Source organism: Nerophis lumbriciformis, linkage group LG11, assembly GCF_033978685.3.
Source record: "Nerophis lumbriciformis linkage group LG11, RoL_Nlum_v2.1, whole genome shotgun sequence".
In the NCBI taxonomy this organism is placed as follows: domain Eukaryota; kingdom Metazoa; phylum Chordata; class Actinopteri; order Syngnathiformes; family Syngnathidae; genus Nerophis; species Nerophis lumbriciformis.
The window spans coordinates 47122190-47141159 of NC_084558.2; the positions used below are offsets into that span (position 1 = coordinate 47122190).

The following is an 18970-nucleotide window of genomic DNA, read 5'->3' on the forward strand; positions in this document are numbered from 1 at the left end:
AAGTCAAAATTTTATAAGAAAACTTTAAAATGTTGGCAATACCATAATAATAATTGGAATTTTACTTGGCAAAAATATGACAAAAGTCATAAATTTACAAGAAAACTTAAAAATGTTGGCAATATTATAATAATAAACCAAATTTGACAAGAAAAACGGAACATTTGTGCAATATTATTTTTGAAAGTTGGAATTTTACTCAATAACAGTCACAATTTTACCAGAAAAGCTTAACATTTTGGCAATTTTATGAAAAGAGTCGTAACTTTACTCGACAAAAGTCTCAATTTTATAAGAAAACTGTAACGTTTTGGCAATATCATAATATTAATCGGAATTTTACTTGGCAGAATTATGACAAAAGTTATCATTTTGTAAGAAAACTTAAAAATGTTGGCAATATTATAATAATAATCAAAATTTGACAAGAAAAACTGAACATTTGTGCAATATTATGTTGAAAGTTGGAATTTTACTCAATAACAGTCGCAATTTTACCAGAAAAGCTTAACATTTTGGCAATTTTATGAAAAGAGTCGTAACTTTACTCGACAAAAGTCACAATTTTATAAGAAAACTTTAACATTTTGGCAATATCATAATAATAATCGGAATTTTACTTGGCAAAATTATGACAAAAGTTATCATTTTGTAAGAAAACTTAAAAATGTTGGCAATATTATAATAATAATCAAAATTTGTGCAATATTTTGTTGAAAGTTGGAATTTTACTCAATAACAGTCGCAATTTTACCAGAAAAGCTTAACATTTTGGCAATTTTCTGAAGAGTCGTAACTTTACTCGATAAAAGTCACAATTTTATAAGAAAACTTTAACATTTTGGCAATATCTTAATAACAATCGGAATTTTACTTGGCAAAAATATGACAAAAGTCATAATTTTGTAAGAAAACTTACAAATGTTGGCAATATTATAATAATAATCAAAATTTTACAAGAAAAACGGAACATTTGTGCAATATTATGTTGAAAGTTGGAATTTTACTCAATAACAGTCACAATTTTACCAGAAAAGCTTAGCATTTTGGCAATTTTATGAAAAGAGTCGTAACTTTACTCGACAAAAGTCCCAATTTTATAAGAAAACTTTAACATTTTGGCAATTTTATGAAAAGAGTCGTAACTTTACTAGACAAAAGTCACAATTTTATAAGAAAACTTTAACATTTTGGCAATATCATAATAATAATCGGAATTTTACTTGGCAAAATTATGACAAAAGTCATCATTTTATAAGAAAACTTAAAAATGTTGGCAATATTATAATAATAATCAAAATTTGACAAGAAAAACTGAACATTTGTGCAATATTATGTTGAAAGTTGGAATTTTACTCAATAACAGTCGCAATTTTACCAGAAAAGCTTAACATTTTGGCAATTTTATGAAAAGAGTCGTAACTTTACTCGACAAAAGTCACAATTTTATAAGAAAACTTTAACATTTTGGCAATATCATACTAATAATCGGAATTTTACTTGGCAAAATTATGACAAAAGTTATCATTTTGTAAGAAAACTTAAAAATGTTGGCAATATTATAATAATAATCAAAATTTGTGCAATATTTTGTTGAAAGTTGGAATTTTACTCAATAACAGTCGCAATTTTACCAGAAAAGCTTAACATTTTGGCAATTTTCTGAAGAGCCGTAACTTTACTTGATAAAAGTCACAATTTTATAAGAAAACTTTAACATTTTGGCAATATCTTAATAACAATCGGCATTTTACTTGGCAAAAATATGACAAAAGTCATAATTTTGTAAGAAAACTTACAAATGTTGGCAATATTATAATAATAATCAAAATTTTACAAGAAAAACGGAACATTTGTGCAATATTATGTTGAAAGTTGGAATTTTACTCAATAACAGTCGCAATTTTACCAGAAAAGCTGAACATTTTGGCAATTTTCTGAAAAGAGTCGTAACTTTACTCGACAAAAGTCACAATTTTATAAGAAAACTTAAACATTTTGGCAATATCATAATAATAATCGGAATTCTACTTGGAAAAAATATGACAGAAGTCATAATTTTATAAGAAAACTTAAAAATGTTGCCAATATTATAGTAATAATCAAAGTTTTATTTGGCAAACTTTGGAAACTTGGAAAATATCATAATAGTAATCGGAATTTTACTCTCCAAAAATGTCACTATTTTACAAAAACAACAACAAAATTGGCAATACTATGATAAAAGTCTGAATTTTAGATGACAAATGTCACCATTTTGCATTAAAAAGTAATAATTTTACATAAAAAAAGTAATAATTTCATGAGAAAATATTGCAATATTACAGAAACTTCAAACTCAAAAATGTGTTTCACAAACTGAAAAGAATGTTTCACAAACTCTAAAAAATGTTTCGCAAACTCAAAAATGTTTCACAAATTCAATAAAAAATGTTTCACAAACTCAAAATTGTTTCACAAACTCAAAACAATGTCTCACAAACTGAAAAAATTGTTTCACAAACTCAAGTGTTTCACAAACTGAAAAAAATGTTTCACAAACTAAAAAAATGTTTCACAAACTCAAAAATGTTCCATAAACTCAAAATTGTTTCACAAACTCAAAAAAAAGTTTCACAAACTCAAAAATGTTCCACAAACTCAAAATTGTTTCACAAACTCAAAAAAAAGTTTCACAAACTCAAAAATGTTCCACAAACTGAAAATTGTTTCACAAACTCAAAAAAAAGTTTCAAAAACTCAAAAATGTTTCACAAACTCAAAAATATGTTTCACAAACTCAAAAATGTTTCATTAACTCAACAAAAATGTTCACAAAATGAAATATTTTTTTCACAAACTCAAAAATGTTTTTACAAACTCAAAACTGTTTCACAAACTCAAGTTTTTTTTTCCCGCAAACTCGAAAATGTTTCTTTAAAAACTTTAAAATGTTGGCAATATTATTATAATAATCGAAATTTTACTTGGCAAAAATATGACAAAAGTCATAATTTTGTAAGAAAACTTTAAAATGTTGGCGATGTCATAATAGTAATCGGAATTTTACTCTGCAAAATTATGACCAAAGTCATCATTTCACTCCAAAAATGTCACTATTATACAGGAACAACAACAAAAACTGGCAATGTTGTGATAAAAGTCTGAATTTTAGATGACACATGTCACCATAATTTTACATTAAAAAAAAGTGATAATTTCACGAGAAAATATTGCAATATTACAGAAACCGACAGAACATGAGAAATTGTTCCCAATTTTATAAGAAAAAAGTCGACACATTGTGAGAAAAAGACTTGTTTTGAATTTATTGATGGTAATTGATTTTTAATCTTCATTATTTACGTCGTTATTACAGTATGTCTCTATATACATATTTTTTTTGTTAATTTTGGCCAAAGGGGGGCATTTAAATTCTTACACACACTTATTACATATGTTGGCCAGAGGGGGAGCACTTCAATTTTTTACACACACTTGTTTTTTCATATGTTGACCAGAGGGGGAGCACTTGTAAAACCGACACACGGTCAATTTGAAAAAACCCTCCTTTTTGGGACCACCCTCATTTTGATAGATTTCACCACCAGGGGATGCAAATGAGACATTATCTATTAGATGCAATGGTTTTCCATAATGGGACCATGATTTATGTCATCACTTGTTCACATATGCAAGGTACTTTTCCTTCTTGATATCTCAAGAAGGATAGAAATAAAAGAACACACAAGTCAAACATTTGTCTGCTTGTTGTGGTGACGGAGATTGTCTTGTGCCTTGCTCAGGGGCGCCCATCATCATGTCCTCGCCACACTTCTACCAGGGAGACCCCAAGTTTGTCCAAGGCGTGTTTGGCATGAAGCCCAACAAGGACGATCACCAGACCCTCATAGACGTCCACCCGGTGAGACCTTCCTTTTCCTTCCATGCAACTCCTCAGTGTGACCACAAGATGGCGCACTACACGTCACAATCACCCCCTCCATTTTTGACCACTGAGTGTTAGTGTTAGTTAGTTCCCTAAACACCAACGTACACTAGATATTATGCTGACATGGATGACGTCATTGTCTAATTTGCATAATTGGCCATGTCGCATTTGAAAAGGTACGGTGGCTTGGAAGTGCAAAACACTTATGAAACAAATTACAATTACACAAAACACCTAAGAAAAGACAAAATAATTTAAAATGACACGAAACAAATAGACAAAACATTTTAAATTACATAAAACAAATTAAAAAAAATTACATTAAATAAACCAAAGACAAAATGATTTAAAGTTACATAAAACACATAACAAAAGACAAAGAATTTTAAATTACATAAAACAAAGAAAACAAACATTTTTAAATTACAGTAAATAAATAAAAGACAACATGATTTAAAATTACATAAAACAGATAACAAAAAACATTCAAAAATACACAAAACAATTTAAGATTTCATCAAGCAAATAACTGAAGACAAAATAATTTAAAATTATACCAAACACAACAAAAAAAGCATTAAACAAATAAAGGACAAAATCATTTAAAATTAAATAAAACAAAAGACAAAATCATTTAAAATTACACTAAACAACTAACAAGACACAATAATTTAGAATTACATAAAATAAATAAAAGACAAAATAATTTAAAATGACATAAAACAAAAACCAAAAGATTTTTAAATTACACAAAACACAAGTAAAAACGATGACATAAAATAACCAAAGACAAAACCATTTTAAATGACATAAAACAAATAACAAAAGATTTAAACTCACACAAAACAAATAAAAGACACAAATATTTAAAATGTCATAAAACGATTTAAAATGACAAAACAAATTAAATGACATAAAACAAATAAAAGACAGAACCATTTAAAATTACAGCAAACAAATACATCCCGGGCTCGGGATCTTTCTGTGTGGAGTTTGCATGTCCTCCCCGTGACTGCGTGGGTTCCCTCCGGGTACTCCGGCTTCCTCCCACCTCCAAAGACATGCACCTGGGGATAAGTTGATTGGCAACACTAAATTGGCCCTAGTGTGTGAATGTGAGTGTGAATGTTGTCTGTCTATCTGTGTTGGCCCTGCGATGAGGTGGCGACTTGTCCAGGGTGTACCCCGCCTTCCGCCCGATTGTAGCTGAGATAGGCTCCAGCGCCCCCCGCGACCCCAAAGGGAATAAGCGGTAGAAAATGGATGGATGGATATAAGAAAAGACAAAATACTACAAAATTACACAAAACAAATAAAAGACAAAACCATTTAAAATGACATGAAACGAGTAAAAAAAATAAACAAATAAGACAACATAACTACAAATTACATGAAACAAACTATTTGATTTAAAATGACAAACAAGACAAAATAATGTAATATTACACAAACAAATAAAAGACAAAAACATTCAAAGTTACACAAAACAGATAACAAAAGACATAACAAAGAGATAACAAATTACACAAAATAAGCCAATAAAAGACAAAATATTTTCAAATTACACAAAACAAATAAAAGACGAGACTATTAAAAAGAATCATGAAATGTTAAATTGTTTTGCGCTTTCATGCCAAAATAAAAAATGGGCAGGAAAAAAAGTTTGTTGCTTATTTATGTTGCTCATTAAATGTAATGAATTATATTTTAGAGGTGGGGAAGGAGTCAGGGGAAGCAGGTGTGCGTGCGTGCGTGTGTGTGCATCATAATGCAATTTGCAGCATGGAACAATATTGAAAGTAGCAGATACTTTTTTTGTTATGTGTAATAAAAAAAAATTACAACATATTTTGCAGCTTACTGGAACCATCTTGCAAGCTGCAAAACGTCTCCAAATCAATGTCTACGTCCAGCAAATACCCACATTCACGTAAGGCACCTTTTTTGTTTTTTATATCACATTATATTTGAATATATATACATACATACATATGTGTATATATATATGTGTATACTTGTATACATACACATATATACATACATATGTGTATATATATATGTGTATACTTATATACATACACATATATACATACATATGTGTATATATATATATATATATACATATAAGTTTATATACATACACATATAGATGTACAAACCCCGTTTCCATATGAGTTGGGAAATTGTGTTACATGTAAATATAAACGGAATACAATGATTTGCAAATCATTTTCAACCCATATTCAGTTGAATATGCGACAAAGACAACATATGTGATGTTCAAACTGATGAACTTTTTTTTTTGTTGCAAATCATTAACTTTAAACCGACATCAATCTCTAAAGGATATCACCACATGGGCTCAGGAACACTTCAGAAAACCCATCCATCCATCTTCTTCCGCTTATCCGAGGTCGGGTCGCGGGGGCAGCAGCCTAAGCAGGGAAGCCCAGACTTCCCTCTCCCCAGCCACTTCGTCCAGCTCCTCCCGGGGGATCCCGAGGCGTTCCCAGGCCAGCCGGGAGACATAGTCTTCCCAACGTGTCCTGGGTCTTCCTCGTGGCCTCCTACCGGTCGGACATGCCCTAAACACCTCCTTAGGGAGGCGCTCGGGTGGCATCCTGACCAGATGCCCGAACCACCTCATCTGGCTCCTCTCGATGCGGAGGAGCAGCGGCTTTACTTTGAGCTCCCCCCGGATGACAGAGCTTCTCACCCTATCTCTAAGGGAGAGCCCCGCCACCCGGCGGAGGAAACTCATTTCGGCCGCTTGTACCCGTGATCTTGTCCTTTCGGTCATAACCCAAAGCTCATGACCATAGGTGAGGATGGGAACGTAGATCGACCGGTAAATTGAGAGCTTTGCCTTCCGGCTCAGCTCCTTCTTCACCACAACGGATCGATACAGCGTCCGCATTACTGAAGACGCCGCACCGATCCGCCTGTCGATCTCACGATCCACTCTTCCCTCACTCGTGAACAAGACTCCGAGGTACTTGAACTCCTCCACTTGGGGCAAGATCTTCAGAAAACCACTGTCACTAAATACAGTTGGTCGCTACATCTGTAAGTGCAAGTTAAAGCTCTACTATGCAAAGCGAAAGCCATTTATCAACAACATCCAGAAACGCCGCCGGCTTCTCTGGGTCCGAGATCATCTAAGATGGACTCATGCAAAGTGGAAAAGTGTTCTGTGGTCTGACGAGTCCACATTTCAAATTGTTTTTGGAAACTGTTGACGTCGTGTCCTCCGGACCAAAGAGGAAAAGAACCATCCGGATTGTTATAGGCGCAAAGTGTAAAAGCCAGCATGTGTGATGGTATGGGGGTGTATTAGTGCCCAAGACATGGGTAACTTACACATCTGTGAAAGCACCATTAATGCTGAAAGGTACATACAGGTTTTGGAACAACATATGCTGCCATCTAAGCGCCGTCTTTTTCACGGATGCCCCTGCTTATTTCAGCAAAACAATGCCAAGCCACATTCAGCACGTGTTACAACAGCGTGGCTTCGTAAAAAAAAAAAAAAGAGTGCGGGTACTTTCCTGGCTCGCCTGCAGTCCAGACCTGTCTCCCATCGAAAATGTGTGGCGCATTATGAAGCGTAAAATACGACAGCGGAGACCCCGGACTGTTGAACGACTGAACCTCTACATAAAACAAGAATGGGAAAGAATTCCACTTTCAAAGCTTCAACAATTAGTTTTCCTCGGTTCCCAATCGTTTATTGAGTGTTGTTAAAAGAAAAGGTGATGTAACACAGTGGTGAACATGCCTACTTTGGCACGTGTTGCACCCATGAAATTCTAAAGTTAATTATTATTTGCAAAAAAAAATAAAGTTTGAGTTTGAACATCAAATATGTTGTCTTTGTAGTGCATTCAACTGAATATGGGTTGAAAAGGATTTGCAAATCATTGTATTCCGTTTATATTTACATCTAACACAATTTCCCAACTCATATGGAAACGGGGTTTGTATACGGTATATACCTATATGTATGTATGTATATATATATATATATATATATATATATATATATATATATATATGTGGTCAAAAGTTTACATACACTTGTAAAGAACATAATGTCAAAGCTGTTGTAGAATTTATTAGATTTTTTTTTTTTTAGGTTTCCTGCAATTTAGAACATTTCTGTCATTTTCTCACTGGATGGAAATGTATATTATGTTTCTTTTTTTTAGTCAGACGGGGAACGTGAGCACGGTGATCTTTCCTGTCCTTCACCTGAATGAGGTAATCCTATTGTAAAAAAACATTATTTTATTCACTATTTAATATGTTCCTGTCCTTTATTTGAATGAGAAAAGTGAATATCATCACTTGTATTCAATGTGACACAACTTTCCTCGTCTCCTAAAGAGCGTCGTCATCGACGACGTCTCCGTAAAGAAGGTGGCGGCCGCGGTCTTCCAGCAGAACTTGGTGCTAAACATTCCCTTCATGCTGATCGGGGTCGCCATCCTACTGGGCGGCGTCTTCATGTTGCTCGTGTGTCGCCAAAAGATCCCCGAGGTGAGTCGTTCCCCGTAACCTCACGTAACCTGATGTTTGTTACACAGCATGGCTTTATTGAGGAACTCAAAAACTTCAATGTCATAGCATAACATAACATGTTACTTGACGTCACATAGCTTAGCATTATGTAGCATAGCTTTATGTAGCATAACATAGCATAGTTTTATGTAGCATAGCATTATGTAACAGCATATAATTATGTAGCATAGCATTATGTAGCATACCATTTCATTACGTAACATAGCATTATGTAGCATAACATAGCATAGTATTATATTTTGTAACATAGCAAATAATTATGCAGCATAGCATAGCATTATGTAATATAGCATTATGTAGCATAGCATGGTATTATGTGACATAGCATTATGGATTATAGTGTAGCATTATGTAGCATAGCATTATATTACATAACATAGCATAGTATTATATTTTGTAACATAGCATATACCTATGTAGCATAGCATTATGTAATATAGCATTGTGTAGCATAGCATAGTATTAAGTGACATAGCATTATGGATTATAGCATAGCATAATGTAGTATAGCATTACATAATAGCACATAGCATTATGTAGCATAGCATTATTGATTATAGCATAGCATTACGTAATAGCGCATAGCATAGTATTATGTGACATAGCATTATGGATTATAGCACTGCATTATGTAGCATAACATAGCATAGTATTATATTTTGTAACATAGCATATCATTATGTAGCATAGCATAGCATTATGTAATATAGCATTATGTAGCATAGCATTATGTAACATATCATAGCATCATGGATTATAGCATAATATGTGATATAGCATTATAGCACTCCATTATGTATCATAGCATAACATTGGATTACGTAACATAGCATTATGTAGCATAACATAGCATAGTATTATATTTTGTAACATAGCAAATAATTATATAGCATAGCATTATGTGAGATAGCATTATGGATTATAGCATAGCATGGTATTACGTGACATAGCATAACGTAATAGAGCATAGCATTATATAGTATAGCATTATGTAACATATCATAGCATTGCATTATGTAGCATAGCATAGCATTGTGTAGCATAGCATTATGTAAGAGCATATAATTATGTAGCATAGCATTATGTAAGAGCATACAAGTATGTAGCATAGCATTATGTAAGAGCATATAATTATGTAGCATAGCATTATGTAGCATAGCATATAATTATGTAGCATAGCATTATGTAGCATAGCATTATGTAAGAGCATATAATTATGTAGCATAGCATTATGTAGCATAGCATTATGTAAGAGCATATAATTATGTAGCATAGCATAGCATTATGTAGCATAGCATTATGTAAGAGCATATAATTATGTAGCATAGCATAGCATTATGTAGCATAGCATTATGTAAGAGCATATAATTATGTAGCATAGCATAGTATTATGTGACATAGCATTATGGATTATAGCACTGCATTATGTAGCATAGCATTATGTAGCATAACAGCATAGTATTATATTTTGTAGCATAGCATAGCATTATGGATTTTAGCGTAGCATAGCATGGTATTAAGTGACATAGCATTATGGATTATAGCATAGCATTACATAATAGAGCATAGAATTATGTAGCATAGCATAGCATTATGTAACATCATAGCATCATGAAACGTAGCATAGCATAACATTGCATTACGTAACATAGCATTATGTAGCATAACATAGCATATAATTATGTAGCATAGCATTATGTAGCATAGCATGGTATTAAGTGACATAGCATTATGGATTATAGCATAGCATTACATAGCATTATGTAACATCATAGCATCATGAAACATAGCATAGCATTATGAATTATAGTGTAGCATTATGTAGCATAGCATTATATTACATAACATAGCATAGTATTATATTTTGTAGCATAGCATAGTATTATGTAATATAGCATTATGTAGCATAGCATAGTATTATATTTTGTAACATAGCATATAATTATGTAGCATAGCATAGCATAGTATTAGATAGATAGATAGTACTTTATTGATTCCCTCAGGATAAATCATAGCATTATGTAGCAAAGTATTATGTAGCCTAACATTGTAACATTTTTTCCCCAGAGTACTGCAGCAGAACGGCAGCCGCTGCTTGCATCCTAACAGCCCGAATAGGAAGTGACGTGTGAACCTCGGCCGTGCTTCCTGCACTACTCAAGTATTCATCTGCACGTCGGAGCTCCAAGTACAAGTTTCTTAGTTTTTTTTAAATACCCTCCCAGCTATCTGGAAACTTTTTAGAATGTGTGGACGAATGTTCATTTTTTAAACATGTTCTACGTCGGGTTGGACTGAAGTAAGTAAGAGTATTGCAGGCACTAACAACATGAAGGGAATTGAACACATCTCCTAAACAACTGGTGTGTTTCTCAATCCTGCTGACAACCACGCCCTTAAAGGGGACCTACTATATTGTTATGATTTTTATACAAGGGCTTTGGATTCTCCTACATTTCCCACAATGCTTTGCTGTTGGCCATATTACAAACCCCGTTTCCATATGAGTTGGGAAATTGTGTTAGATGTAAATATAAACGGAATACAATGATTTGTAAATCCTTTTCAACCCATATTCAATTGAATATGCTACAAAGACAACATATTTGATGTTCAAACTCATAAACATTGTTTTTTTGGCAAATAATCATTGACTTTAGAATTTGATGCCAGCAACACGTGACAAAAAAGTTGGGAAAGGTGGCAAAAAAGACTGATAAAGTTGAGGAATGCTCATCAAACACTTATTTGGAACATCCCACAGGTGAACAGGCAAATTGGGAACAGGTGGGTGCCATGATTGGGTATAAAAGTAGATTCCATGAAATGCTCAGTCATTCACAAACAAGGATGGGGCGAGGGTCACCACTTTGTCAACAAATGCGTGAGCAAATTGTTGAACAGTTTAAGAAAAACCTTTCTCAACCAGCTGTTGCAAGGAATTTAGGGATTTCACCATCTACGGTCCGTAATATCATCAAAGGGTTCAGAGAATCTGGAGAAATCACTGCACGTAAGCAGCTAAGCCCGTGACCTTCCATCCCTCAGGCTGTACTGCATCAACAAGCGACATCAGTGTGTAAAGGATATCACCACATGGGCTCAGGAACACTTCAGAAACCCACTGTCAGTAACTACAGTTGGTCGCTACATCTGTAAGTTCGAGTTAAAACACTCATATGCAAGGCGAAAACCGTTTATCAACAACACCCAGAAACGCCGTCGGCTTCGCTGGGCCTGAGCTCATCTAAGATGGACTGATGCAAAGTGTAAAAGTGTTCTGTGGTCTGACGAGTCCACATTTCAAATTGTTTTTGGAAACTGTGGACGTCGTGTTCTCCGGACCAAAGAGGAAAAGAACCATCCGGATTGTGGTAGGCGCAAGGTGTAAAAGGCAGCATGTGTGATGGTATGGGGGTGTATTAGTGCCCAAGACATGGGTAACTTACACATCTGTAAAGGCGCCATTAATGCTGAAAGGTACATACAGGTTTTGGAGCGACATATGTTGCCATCCAAGCAACGTTACCATGGACGCCCCTGCTTATTTCAGCAAGACAATGCCAAGCCACGTGTTACATCAACGTGGCTTCATAGTAAAAGAGTGCGGGTACTAGACTGGCCTGCCTGTAGTCCAGACCTGTCTCCCATTGAAAATGTGTGGCGCATTATGAAGCCTAAAATAGCACAACGGAGACCCCCGGACTGTTGAACAACTTAAGCTGTACATCAAGCAAGAATGGGAAAGAATTCCACATGAGAAGCTTCAAAAATGTGTCTCCTCAGTTCCCAAACGGTAACTGAGTGTTGTTAAAAGGAAAGGCCATGTAACACAGTGGTGAACATGCCCTTTCCCAACTACTTTGGCACATGTTGCAGCCATGAAATTCTAAGTTAATTATTATTTGAACATCAAATATGTTGTCTTTGTAGCATATTCAACTGAATATGGGTTGAAAATGATTTGCAAATCATTGTATTCCGTTTATATTTACATCTAACACAATTTCCCAACTCATATGGAAACGGGGTTTGTAGAAGTCTTTGTTTGTAAACACGCTCATTGTTGCTGGGCATTCATCCAGCGATACTCATGATATCCACGACATGTGCGGGTGTTAACTGCCACAATGGAGGTGGGAGGGAAAGAAGTAGCTTTTATCTTGTCCATAAGCCTATTTCTGGACAAACGGAAGTGGCGGAAACGAGGAGTTAAGAGGCTAAGACGCGCATGGATTGCAGCAATCAACCGAGACCATTTCATTTCAGGTAACTAAGAATATTTTGTAAGTAGAAATGACAGCCCCGACTTTGCAGGGACTTGATAATGGCTACTGTACTCCTCTCATTAGGACACGTGAAAGAACACATGAGACCTGTCATTCTCCCAATCCTGCCATATGTTTTTGGAATGTCTCATCTTCAACAAACACATGTCCAGAGAAACACTAAGGTCTTTTTTAAGTATTTCTTTGACTACTCAAATAACATCAGATTATAAAGGAGAAATGTTTTTTGCTGCTACAGAAAGAAAAAGGGGGAGAGAGAGAGAGACTACTCAAATAACATCAGATTATAAAGGAGAAATGTTTTTTGCTGCTACAGAAAGAAGGGAGAGAGAAAGAGAGAGAGACTACTCAAATAACATCAGATTATAAAGGAGAAATGGCTTTTGCTGCTACAGAAAGAAGAAGAAGGGAGAGGGAGAGAGAGAGAGAGAGAGAGAGACTACTCAAATAACATCAGATTATAAAGGAGAAAAGGCTTTTGCTGCTACAGAAAGAAGAAGGGAGAGAGAGAGAGACTACTCAAATAACATCAGATTATAAAGGAGAAATGGCTTTTGCTGCTACAGAAAGAAGGAGAGAGAGAGAGAGACTACTCAAATAACATCAGATTATAAAGGAGAAATGGCTTTTGCTGCTACAGAAAGAAGAAGGGAGAGAGAGAGACTACTCAAATAACATCAGATTATAAAGGAGAAATGGCTTTTGCTGCTACAGAAAGAAGAAGAAGAAGGGAGAGAGAGAGAGAGAGAGAGAGACTACTCAAATAACATCAGATTATAAAGGAGAAAAGGCTTTTGCTGCTACAGAAAGAAGAAGGGAGGGAGAGAGAGAGAGAGACTACTCAAATAACATCAGATTATAAAGGAGAAATGGCTTTTGCTGCTACAGAAAGAAGAAGGGAGAGAGAGAGAAAGAGAGAGAGACTACTCAAATAACATCAGATTATAAAGGAGAAATGGCTTTTGCTGCTACAGAAAGAAGAAGGAGGGGAGCGAGAAGTGCAAACACACTTTATCTGATTGTGATATTAGCAAAAACCTGGAACGTTTAGGCAAAACATTGGGTAAGGTGGTTACGGCTCAGTGGCCTTGTGGTTAGAGTGTCCGCCCTGAGATCGGTAGGTTGTGAGTTCAAACCCGGCCGAGTCATACCAAAGACTATTAAAAAAAAAAAATGCAACCCATTGCCTCCCTGCTTGGCACTCAGCATCAAGGGTTGGAACTGGGGGTTAAATCACCAAAAATGATTCCTGAGCGCGGCCCACGCTGCTGCTCACTGCTCCCCTCACCTCCCAGGGAGTGAACAAGGTCAGATTTCACCACTCCTATAGTGTGTGTGACAATCATTGGTACTTTAACAACACCAGTCATTAAAAGAAAACCATTTAGAGGGTAACATCTGACAAACAACATCACAGCAGAGAGCGTGGGGGGTTGGGAGACATCTCCAGTGGGCTCCAAATATGCATAGGCCATAAAAGTGTCTTATCTCTGGGAAAGAAAACAGGGACAGACAGTTAAGGCAAAGAAACCACGACACAAACACTTAAGAGTGGTTTTGACAGGAAATTACTACAATATTTATTTTCTATCAGACTGAGATGACCGTCTGTGGTTATTCAGGGTGTCAGGGTGGGAAATCAAGTGGTCATGACACGATGTCCCTTCTTTGTACGGTCTTACATCCAAATGTTAGTTTGCTCCTTACAACCACGGAGGGACTTCTTTGCTTTTCTAACCACTCACAGTATTTTCCGTATCAGTGTTATTTTCCACTCAATAGTTCGGAAATATTACGTGTAGCGCCACCACGAACGAGGACGTGGCTTCTGGCAATGCATTGTGGGATACTTTAGCCAAGCCCTTCATAGCAATTACACAACTACGATAGTAACGAAGCAGTTAGTGAGGTAAATATCAACAACACAGAAATGACAATAAACATGATTGCACTACAAATGGAACTGGAATTTGCAATTTTGGTAGGAATGTCCCGAAATTGAAGCTGAACTTAGACGTAGAATGACTGTTGGAATAGTTTGAATACAGAAAGTGTTTGAAATGCTGAAGAGTTGACGCTGACCTGAAATTGAGTGTCACTAGCTATGATTTTTAGGTGTAAACATGTGAAATTAGCTAAGAAAGCTAGCATACTTCCAAGATGGTTAAAAGTATCAAAATTCATGATTTTTAGGTCTAAACATAAGAAAAAATGTCAGCATGCTAACGTGCTCGTAAATATGATAACAGTTGACGTGCTAGCGCAACATGACATTATGCAACACAGCACACTGAGGGGCCACGATGGACCGGGTGTGGGGACAAGACCCAGCAGGACCCAAAGGAGCAGGGCATAGAGAGGGGGTTGGACGGCCGGACCCAGGACACCAGTCCCCAATGCGCAAAGAAGACAAAAAGTAATAACTACACATTCATGTGTGAAACAATAGGTCCCCTATAAATATTTACTCATAAAACAGGTCCCCTATAAATATTTACATGTCAGACAATAGGTCCCTTATAAATATTTACATGTCAAACAATAGGTCCCCTATAAATATTTACATGTCAAACAATAGGTCCCCTATAAATATTTACATGTCAAACAAGTCCCCTATAAATATTACATGTCAAACAATAGGTCCCCTATAAATATTTACATGTCAGACAATAGGTCCCCTATAAATATTACATGTCAGACAATAGGTCCCCTATAAATATTTACATGTTGAACAATAGGTCCCCTATAAATATCTACATGTCAGCCAATAGATCCCCTATGAATATGTACATGTCAAACAATAGGTCCCCGATAAATATTTATGTCAAACAATAGATCCCCTATAAATATTTACATGTCAAACAATAGGTCCCCTATAAATATTTACATGTCAAACAATAGATCCCCTATAAATATTTACATGTCAAACAAGTCCCCTATAAATATTACATGTCAAACAATAGGTCCCCTATAAATATTTACATGTTGAACAATAGGTCCCCTATAAATATGTACATGTCAAACAAGTCCCCTATAAATATTTACATGTCAAACAATAGATCCCCTATAAATATTTACATGTCAAACAAGTCCCCTATAAATATTACATGTCAGACAATAGGTCCCCTATAAATATTTACATGTTGAACAATAGGTCCCCTATAAATATCTACATGTCAGCCAATAGATCCCCTATGAATATGTACATGTCAAACAATAGGTCCCCTATAAATATTTACATGTCAAACAATAGATCCCCTATAAATATTTACATGTCAAACAAGTCCCCTATAAATATTTACATGTCAAACAATAGGTCCCCTATAAATATTACATGTCAGACAATAGGTCCCCTATAAATATTTACATGTTGAACAATAGGTCCCCTATAAATATCTACATGTCAGCCAATAGATCCCCTATGAATATGTACATGTCAAACAATAGGTCCCCGATAAATATTTATGTCAAACAATAGATCCCCTATAAATATTTACATGTCAAACAATAGGTCCCCTATAAATATTTACATGTCAAACAATAGATCCCCTATAAATATTTACATGTCAAACAAGTCCCCTATAAATATTACATGTCAAACAATAGGTCCCCTATAAATATTTACATGTTGAACAATAGGTCCCCTATAAATATGTACATGTCAAACAAGTCCCCTATAAATATTTACATGTCAAACAATAGATCCCCTATAAATATTTACATGTCAAACAAGTCCCCTATAAATATTTACATGTTGAACAATAGGTCCCCTATAAATATCTACATGTCAGCCAATAGATCCCCTATGAATATGTACATGTCAAACAATAGGTCCCCTATAAATATTTACATGTCAAACAATAGATCCCCTATAAATATTTACATGTCAAACAAGTCCCCTATAAATATTTACATGTCAAACAATAGGTCCCCTATAAATATTACATGTCAGACAATAGGTCCCCTATAAATATTTACATGTTGAACAATAGGTCCCCTATAAATATCTACATGTCAGCCAATAGATCCCCTATGAATATGTACATGTCAAACAATAGGTCCCCGATAAATATTTATGTCAAACAATAGGTCCCCTATAAATATGTACATGTCAGACAATAGGTCCCCTATAAATATTACATGTCAAACAATAGGTCCCCTATAAATATTTACATGTTGAACAATAGGTCCCCTATAAATATCTACATGTCAGCCAATAGATCCCCTATAAATATGTACATGTCAAACAATAGGTCCCCGATAAATATTTATGTCAAACAACAAGTCCCCTATAAATATTTACATGTCAAACAATAGGTCCCCTATAAATATGTACATGTCAGACAATAGATCCCCTATAAATATCTACATGTCAAACAATAGATCCCCTATAAATATTTACATGTCAAACAATAGGTCCCCTATAAATATTACATGTCAAACAATAGGTCCCCTATAAATATTTACATGTCAAACAATAGGTCCCCTATTAATATTTACTCATAAAACAGGTCTCCTATAAATATGTACATGTCAGACAATAGGTCCCCTATGAATATGTACATGTCAAACAATAGGTCCCCGATAAATATTTATGTCAAACAACAAGTCCCCTATAAATATTTACATGTCAAACAATAGGTCCCCTATAACTATTTACTCATAAAACAGGACGCCTATAAATATTTACATGTCAAACAAGTCCCCCTATAAAAATTTACATGTCAAACATAGGTCTTCTACTAATATCTACATGTCAAACAATAGGTCCCCTATAAAAATTTACATGTCAAACATAGCTCTTCTACTAATATTTACATGTCAAACAATAGGTCCCCTATAAATATGTACATGTCAAACAATAGATCCCCTATAAATATTTACATGTCAAACAATAGGACCCCTATAAATATCTACATGTCAAACAATAGGTCCCCTATAAATATCTGCATGTCAGACAATAGGTCCCCTATAAATATTTACATGTCAAACAATAGGTCCCCTATAAATATGTACATGTCAGCCAATAGATCCCCTATGAATATGTACATGTCAAACAATAGGTCCCCGATAAATATTTATGTCAAACAAGTCCCCTATAAATATTTACATGTCAAACAATAGGTTCCCTATAAATATTTACATGTCAGACAATAGGTCCCCTATAAATATTTACATGTTAAACAATAGGTACCTGCTGAATATTTACATGTCAAATAGGTCCCCTATAAATATTTACTCATAAAACAGGTCCCCTATAAATATTTACATGTCAAACAATAGGTCCCCTATAAATATTTACATGTCAAACAATAGGTCCCCTATAAATATCTGCATGTCAGACAATAGGTCCCCTATAAATATTTACATGTCAAACAATAGGTCCCCTATAAATATGTACATGTCAGCCAATAGATCCCCTATGAATATGTACATGTCAAACAATAGGTCCCCGATAAATATTTATGTCAAACAATAGGTCCCCTATAAATATGTACACATCAAACAATAGGTCCCCTATAAATATTTATATGTAAAAAAAAATGTATATGTTACTTTTAATGACCACTAGGAATGTGTACCTTTACCACTCTTCCTACTTTGTCACATCAGTACAAGTATCTTTTAACACCTCTGATAACATTTGGACACAATACCACATTAACACAATACTACAATACCACATTAACACAATACTACATTAACACAATACTACAATACCACATTAACACAATACTACAATAACACAATAGTACTACAGTAACACAACATGATGGCCAATGTTTTCCTGTAGTTCAGTGTGCAGTCAAACATAAAACTGTTGTGTTGTGTATTTGTGGTTTGCCGTGAAGTTTTCCTAATAAAGGTCAGCGTGCTTCACGTGAGCGCCTCGTGTTTTCCAAAGTCTGTTGGCTCAAACTGTGCAAGATAAAACTGTCAGCAAAACGTTCCGGGAATATGCAAGTGAAGTACAGCCATATGAAGGCGGAGAACGAGGCACGGGAGAAGCCGGAGACAACCAAGAGTCCACACCCACTGCCCCATCAGTGTTGTGGTTTTAAAAAGGCAGTGACACGACACACTCTACCTGTCAGCTTGAAATGAAAAACATGAATCGTTATATTATTCTATTCATGTTAGCATTTAAGCTAGCTAGCCATTAGCGCTC

At 35.0% G+C, this 18970-nt stretch overlaps 2 protein-coding genes across 2 annotated transcripts in view; one reads left to right on the forward strand and one right to left on the reverse strand.

The window, feature by feature from the left end:
* scarb2c (scavenger receptor class B, member 2c) overlaps positions 1-11050 on the forward strand; it is a 32428-nt gene extending 21378 nt beyond the window's left edge. Inside the window, exons 8-12 of the mRNA XM_061966475.1 lie at positions 3786-3904; positions 5788-5861; positions 8140-8191; positions 8318-8470; positions 10580-11050. Of these exons, the coding sequence (XP_061822459.1) occupies positions 3786-3904; positions 5788-5861; positions 8140-8191; positions 8318-8470; positions 10580-10618 (437 nt within the window). The 3' untranslated portion in view covers positions 10619-11050. The remainder of the gene's footprint in view (positions 1-3785; positions 3905-5787; positions 5862-8139; positions 8192-8317; positions 8471-10579) is intronic.
* noc4l (nucleolar complex associated 4 homolog) overlaps positions 8352-18970 on the reverse strand; it is a 40950-nt gene continuing 30331 nt past the window's right edge. The window contains exon 16 of the mRNA XM_061966474.2: positions 8352-8499. The gene's annotated coding sequence lies outside the window, so the exon portion shown is untranslated. The remainder of the gene's footprint in view (positions 8500-18970) is intronic.